Genomic DNA, 6,000 nt, shown 5'->3' with positions numbered 1-6,000 from the left:
CAAGCTTAAACGTGCTGCTGTTGTTTAACGCGACCGCCACTGGTTTCTTCTTTCTGGCGCAAAGTGGGCGATAAACAAACAAGAGAGAAAAGCCGATCAGCTGATCACTGATCAGTCTCATGATTGAAGTAGAAACGGGAGAGGGAGGGGGAGAATGAGAGAAGAAGAGGCAGCTGTGCAGCTCCAGCTTTGTGTCTTTTTTGTTGTAGCTGAAGTACGGGGCAAATTGTGTTCATTTTCACCTCAAAACGAAACGCGTAATATTTTCTCTGAATATGAGACGATTCTGTTTTTTAGGGGACGGTTGGCAACTTTAATAATTAACCTTATGAACAAAATAAAGTTCAACATCAGTAACATCATAGCACCCACCCAGCTGTATAGAAACTCCGTCATGCTAGCTAGCACGCAGTACGAAAAAGTCAGCATAACAAAAATAAACTCCACCCAAACTTGGTTTATATCTGACCCAGAGAGACTGCAGGTCATAACTTCTTACCTGAAGTTCAGTTCACCTGACACTCGGACCGGCGGCCGCCTCAGGTCTCTGCTTCTCCTGCCTCTTTCCCTCATCCACCTGCTGGCCTCCACCACTTACTAATGTTACTGAATCTGTGGAAGCTCCGCGATGCCACCACACAAAGTAACGAATAACGAGCCTATCTAAATCCCAGTAACGAGTAACGCGTTCTAGCATCCTCAAAAACAAATGCTATGGTGAGCCAAACGGCTGAGAGAAATAAATGGGTACATACACGATTATTAAGCACGCCAAGAGCTGTATAAAGTTCTAGGTCGTCCATATTTGAGTAGCTTCAGTTATTCAATAATGTGGCATTTTTAAAGGTGCTTAGTTTGTTATGTCACTAGCTGGAAAGTTTGTAAAAAATTATTTATGAGCAAAGTTTTCAGTGAAGTAAGAGATTTTGAAATGAACAATATTTGCATTTTTATAGACTGTGACGATTTCTCGGATGGAGGAACAGAAGTAATGCAGTGCAGCATGTCTTAAAACATGCCTCGAATCGACCTATGCCTTTGCTTCCTTCCCACTTTCTTTCTGTATGTGCACAAGTGCAAATTATTTTCATTTTATAGGGCTGATTCTTTCGTTATGCTGCTATTCAGTCAGCTCAGCTCTTGTTTGCTAAACCTGTTTTTTGTTTCAGACCCATGACGGGAAAAAAGCAGAGAGAAGGTATTTGAACTCTGTTTGATCCTTCAGACAATAATACAGAAAAAAATATAAATTGTACCAACAATTTACCTACCTACACACATACATTTATCGCCTACAAACTCTATGTCCTCCAACTAAGAATGATTTGAGTGAAACATCACAGTATTTTTCATCCCAGTGTAGTATGTAATTTATTTAACAGAGGGTTTGTGTTTCAGCTTGAAATCTTTTGTGATTCTTCACCTTTGAAATGAAAAAGGTAGGGAGGAGAGACATCTGCCTTGCTTTTAATGGGTATCACAAATGTTTTAGTAATTCCACTCCATCTGAAACTTCCCTCCCCTTCGGCACCCTCCCAAATTATAGCAATGGAATGAAGCTGAGACTCTTTGCCTTACAGAGCCTTAGTGTTTTCCCCAGCTAAGAGGATCGGAAAGATTCATCCTGTGGCTTTGCATCATGGAGGGTAGCAGTCAATCCAGCAGTCAACAGCTTCTGTGGAAAGATGTGAGTCAGATTTCTTCTTGTTATTGGTTTATAGCAATTAACTGATTATGTTTAATAATTATTGATTTTTTTTTTAACCCATGTAGAATTTGAGCTCTCTAAAGTCCAAAGAAAAGTTTTATTAGTGACTTCAAAAAAGTAATATAATCATTCAGTATTTCAGATTTAAGTTACCTTTTTTCTTTTTTTTATTCAAGAAGTGTGGCTTGATCTCTTGCTGAGTGATGAGAGTTTTGCCCTGAATATTAAATTTTTCATCTAAATCTTTTTGGATTGGCTTTTCACCTTGGCTTTCTTCTTTTATTTCCACTCTCATATGTAGTCTCATCTGGACCATTTGATTTGCTTTATATCTATAATATCTTTGCCTCTCAAATGAAAGGAGCATACAAATATACACCAAGAAATGTCTTTATTTCAGACTTTATTATAAAGGACCAAGACAGGCAGGATTTTCAGCTCTGAGATCTTTTTTTCTGCTACTTTTTTCTCACACACTTAATTTGTTGGAGAGAACTTGCAACAGAAAATGAGCACAGGGGTAAATACATTCATAGCGGTGTAATATTATATTTTTTTCTATATGTATGACAAAAGTAAACTCTTTTACCGTGCATCAAAGAAATGATGACATTTTGTTCTGCAGATATTCATGATGAATACACAGTACGTGAATAGTTATGATTAAAAGAAATCACCTGTGGCGTCTGACTTGTATTACAGAATTGCTTTAGCAGGAATTAAAATGCTCATATGAGTGTGGCCCAGTGTGATAAACCCCTGCCTCTGCTTGTTGCTTACGTGAGCTACCTTTTCTGTTGTTGTTGTGGGGTTTTTCTCATGAAAGTGCTCACTCTTTGCATGATAACAGCAGGGGGCTCCAGGCACTCTTCCTCACAAAGCTCAAGAGGAATTGCCTGGCTGATTCTGAACTCCTAAACCTTTAAACACTAGTTGGCGGGTGCTGTGCGCTCAGACTGCTTACTCTGTCTCCATCCGTGCCTTTATTTCTGTCTGTCTGTCTGTCTATTCAATCCTACATTCTTCCTCTGAGTATTCGATATTCAAAGCACAGGCAGAGAGGTTTGTCCTCTTGTTAAGTTTCCACTGCTTATGCAACCTGCCACAGGAGACCAGACGATTTCAGCCACCGTTTTTTGTTTTTTTTTTTTCTTTCTGAGAAATTTATATTGCAAGGAATTTCTGGCTCCCTGATAGTAGCCCTCTGCTTTTCATCATGCCCTAGGAATGTGCAACACTTGCACCTCACATTTTTGTGGCTACTGTTTCTAATATGTCAAATAAAAACAGTGGCTATTCAATAATAGCAAAAGTATAATTTAGGTTTATAAGTTATCTTGAATAATGATTTCTGTGTCTTTCCTAAAGTTAAGCTGCTAATGCATTTAGCTACCAGAAATTCAATTCGTCTTCCCGTTAGTCATGCCACATGTATCCTGCAATTTAAAATAAGGAAATAAGACCAGAACAAATGCATTATTTGGAAGAATTGTGGCTAATCTTTTATCAGCATACCAGTCAAAAGTTAAAAAAAAGCCATACCACTGTTATTTTTAAATAATTCCTGCATATTATACAGAACCCTTGTATGTTAAAATGCTACCTAATCTGCCAGGGTTAAATGCTATAACAACCACAGCCACAATAGAAAAAGAAAGCTGCTTTATCATCATTTAAAAGACAAGATAAGCAGGATTAATTTTGCAAACTGAAGTTGGTTCTTTTTTTTTGGACATATCTGCTTTTCTGTTGTCCTCTGAGACCTTCAAAAGGGCTCCAGTGTGAATGAGTAGCTTTCATTTTGTCCCTGCCTGAGCTCTGGTGGAACAAAAGCCTGTCTTTATTAATTTGTGGCCTTAAGCTTGGGGAATTGACTACTGCAGGCAGAGTTTTAATTTGAAGAAAAGTTTAATAATTGTAACCTTTCTGTGACATGTGTAGCAATCTGTTCTTCCCTGCGCCTGGCACAGGGATGGCTATATGTTTTTGTCATCAGAATCCTGAGAGGTGGATACATTTTTCGGAGTAGCCAGATGAAATGGCAGCTGTTTGGGTTAAATGCTGTACTTGTAAATAGGAAACTGAGACAAAGAAATGATAGTGGAAGTAGCAAGTTCAGGCATTAAAGCAGACAAACTGCTTCAGAAAATAGCTAGTTCTTTGACAAAAAAAAAAGGTTTAATGTGCAAACTGTGTACATAAAAATATTAGCAGGAGAAATCAACTCGAGTCCCAAACAGCCTTTTGCAAGAAATATCCAATTGCAGAGCTTCAGCTTATGTTATGTACACCTATAATAGCAGGTTAAAGTTAAGTGAAAATGAGCAAGGCCAACCTTTACAAAACACAAAGAGTGATCTGTTGATCTCAACAAGCTGCTGCAACTAAAATTTTCAGATGTGTTTTCCACCTGTGCTTGTTTCCTGAGCACTGCATAAATTACAACTCTCCCGAGGCCCACCTTCAATTTACTAACTGTTGGGATAAGTAGCTGCAGATTTTCAGTCAGTGACTATAAAAGCATAGTAGGTAATCCACACCAACCACATAGACATCTCTTTGATCTGTACACTAAAGCAAACACTCTATCACATTTAGTCATTACGAGGGGTTAAAGTGGGATTTGGGAGGCGGGGGGGGAGAGACCCTAAGATTGTGTGTGGTGGTGCAGCGTGGGAGAAAGAATCACTTAGAAATCATTCACATTGTAATTTGTGCTGTGAGCTCCAGTAGATTTGTGTTCTGTACAGACAGGCTGACCTGTACTGCTGCTCTGAGGTTTCCTGCTCTTTCTGGATTTAGGCAAATTAATTCAGCGAGCTATAAGTTGAATAATAAGCTGGTACATGAATTGTTATTAACTAATTAAACAAATCTAGCATGAGCTAGAAAATTATGCAAATGCAAATGTCCAGTTCATGAAATAAACGAGCTAATCGTTAAAAAAACACTCATCTTGCTCTCCTGTCATCTCTTTCTTACGTGTTCCCTGCCTCTGAGAGTGAAGTTATTACATATTAACTTCTTTTCTTACAAGCTGATATTATTTGAACTGTTTGCGATTTAGCAACTAGTTCGATGCTGAAGCACAGTAGCCACAACTTTATTGCCATCTGCACCATGAAGGCATGGCAGGGATAAGAAGAAAAAAGGATTTCCTGAAAGTGGGTGAGTCACCACTGAATGGCATTCGTTTATTAATGAGCAAGTCATAAGTTAGTAACTGAGCAGCAGACAAAAAATTAACTTACTCTGCTGTACTATGTATACAATCTGTCTGTCAGATTCAATTACGGATTAACTGAAGGTGCAGGAACAGCATTCCCTTTTTAACCCCCGATCATTAGAGACTGAGCTCAGCTAGGGCACATTTCAGTCTGTGTGTTCTCCAGAAAAGACATGTTATTGTTTTTATACTGTTTTTGACTAGAGTCTGTATTAATATCAAGTAAAAGAGGAGGTTATTTTCAGCCTTTTTCATTATTCTTCTTTTTTTGTATTATTTATATTATTTGTGGCTTATGCTTTGTATTATCAATGCTTCAGTGAAGCTCTGCTCAAACCGGTTTGAGTGGCCAAGTGTAGTGCTGTACATGCTTGGCCGGCCACAGGTCGGGGCTCTTTTGTTTAAAAGCTGGATCCAGGAGACCAAAACAGTCACTGACCTTCCAGCCTACTGGATGATGCCCACTGATGTGGACAAGGTCTACACTGAGGTGGACTACAAGACAGACTCGTCCTCAGGTACAGCTAAAAAAAAAAAAAAGGCACATGGTAAGTGCATCTGTGTAGAGAATTGAATGTCAGGGATATGTGCTGGCCGCACAAGTCCGTGTGGGCACAAGCCCACACTTTCTGACCTGTCACCATACTTCAGATTTTGCTCACTCACAACCAGGCTGTTTTTCATTTAAGCCAATGTCCCTACTGCACCTTTGTGACTGTGAGAGCCTCTTACACAGTAACAGAGACAGAGGCAGGTGTGGTGAAAGCTCAGAGACAGGTATTCATGCCCTGTTTGGTGGAAATCAAGAGCTGGAATAATAGCATCTTCAAATACCCAATTATATTTGTCCACCACTGTTTCCAGAACTGCTATTGTTAACTGTGAGGAGGGTGTGGGCCCCTGTTAAAACAGCAATTGCCGTCACATTACCATTACATAGAAAGACAGACCTATGTTAGACTAAAAGCTTCATTCAAATAAATTCATGGTATTTCAGGCATTGTTTGAGAAAGGCTGTTTTATTTAGTGCTGTAACAACTGCATTCTGCAGGCCCGTGCAGATAAC

General features: G+C 39.1%; 1 protein-coding gene across 1 annotated transcript in view; it reads left to right on the top strand.

Moving 5' to 3' along the window:
- The first annotated feature begins 1,579 nt into the window (after window positions 1-1,579).
- Window positions 1,580-6,000, top strand: part of tnmd (tenomodulin) — a 66,899-nt gene continuing 62,478 nt past the window's right edge. The window contains exon 1 of the mRNA XM_085428795.1: window positions 1,580-1,687. Coding sequence (XP_085284921.1) covers window positions 1,640-1,687 — 48 coding nt within the window. The 5' untranslated portion in view covers window positions 1,580-1,639. The remainder of the gene's footprint in view (window positions 1,688-6,000) is intronic.

This window comes from Rhamphochromis longiceps, linkage group LG2, assembly GCF_057381845.1.
Source record: "Rhamphochromis longiceps isolate RC_006_pf linkage group LG2, R_longiceps_female_GT1.1, whole genome shotgun sequence".
Classification (NCBI taxonomy): domain Eukaryota; kingdom Metazoa; phylum Chordata; class Actinopteri; order Cichliformes; family Cichlidae; genus Rhamphochromis; species Rhamphochromis longiceps.
The sequence above is the reverse complement of the archived record's forward strand: the minus strand, read 5'-3'. Positions and strand labels throughout refer to the sequence as shown.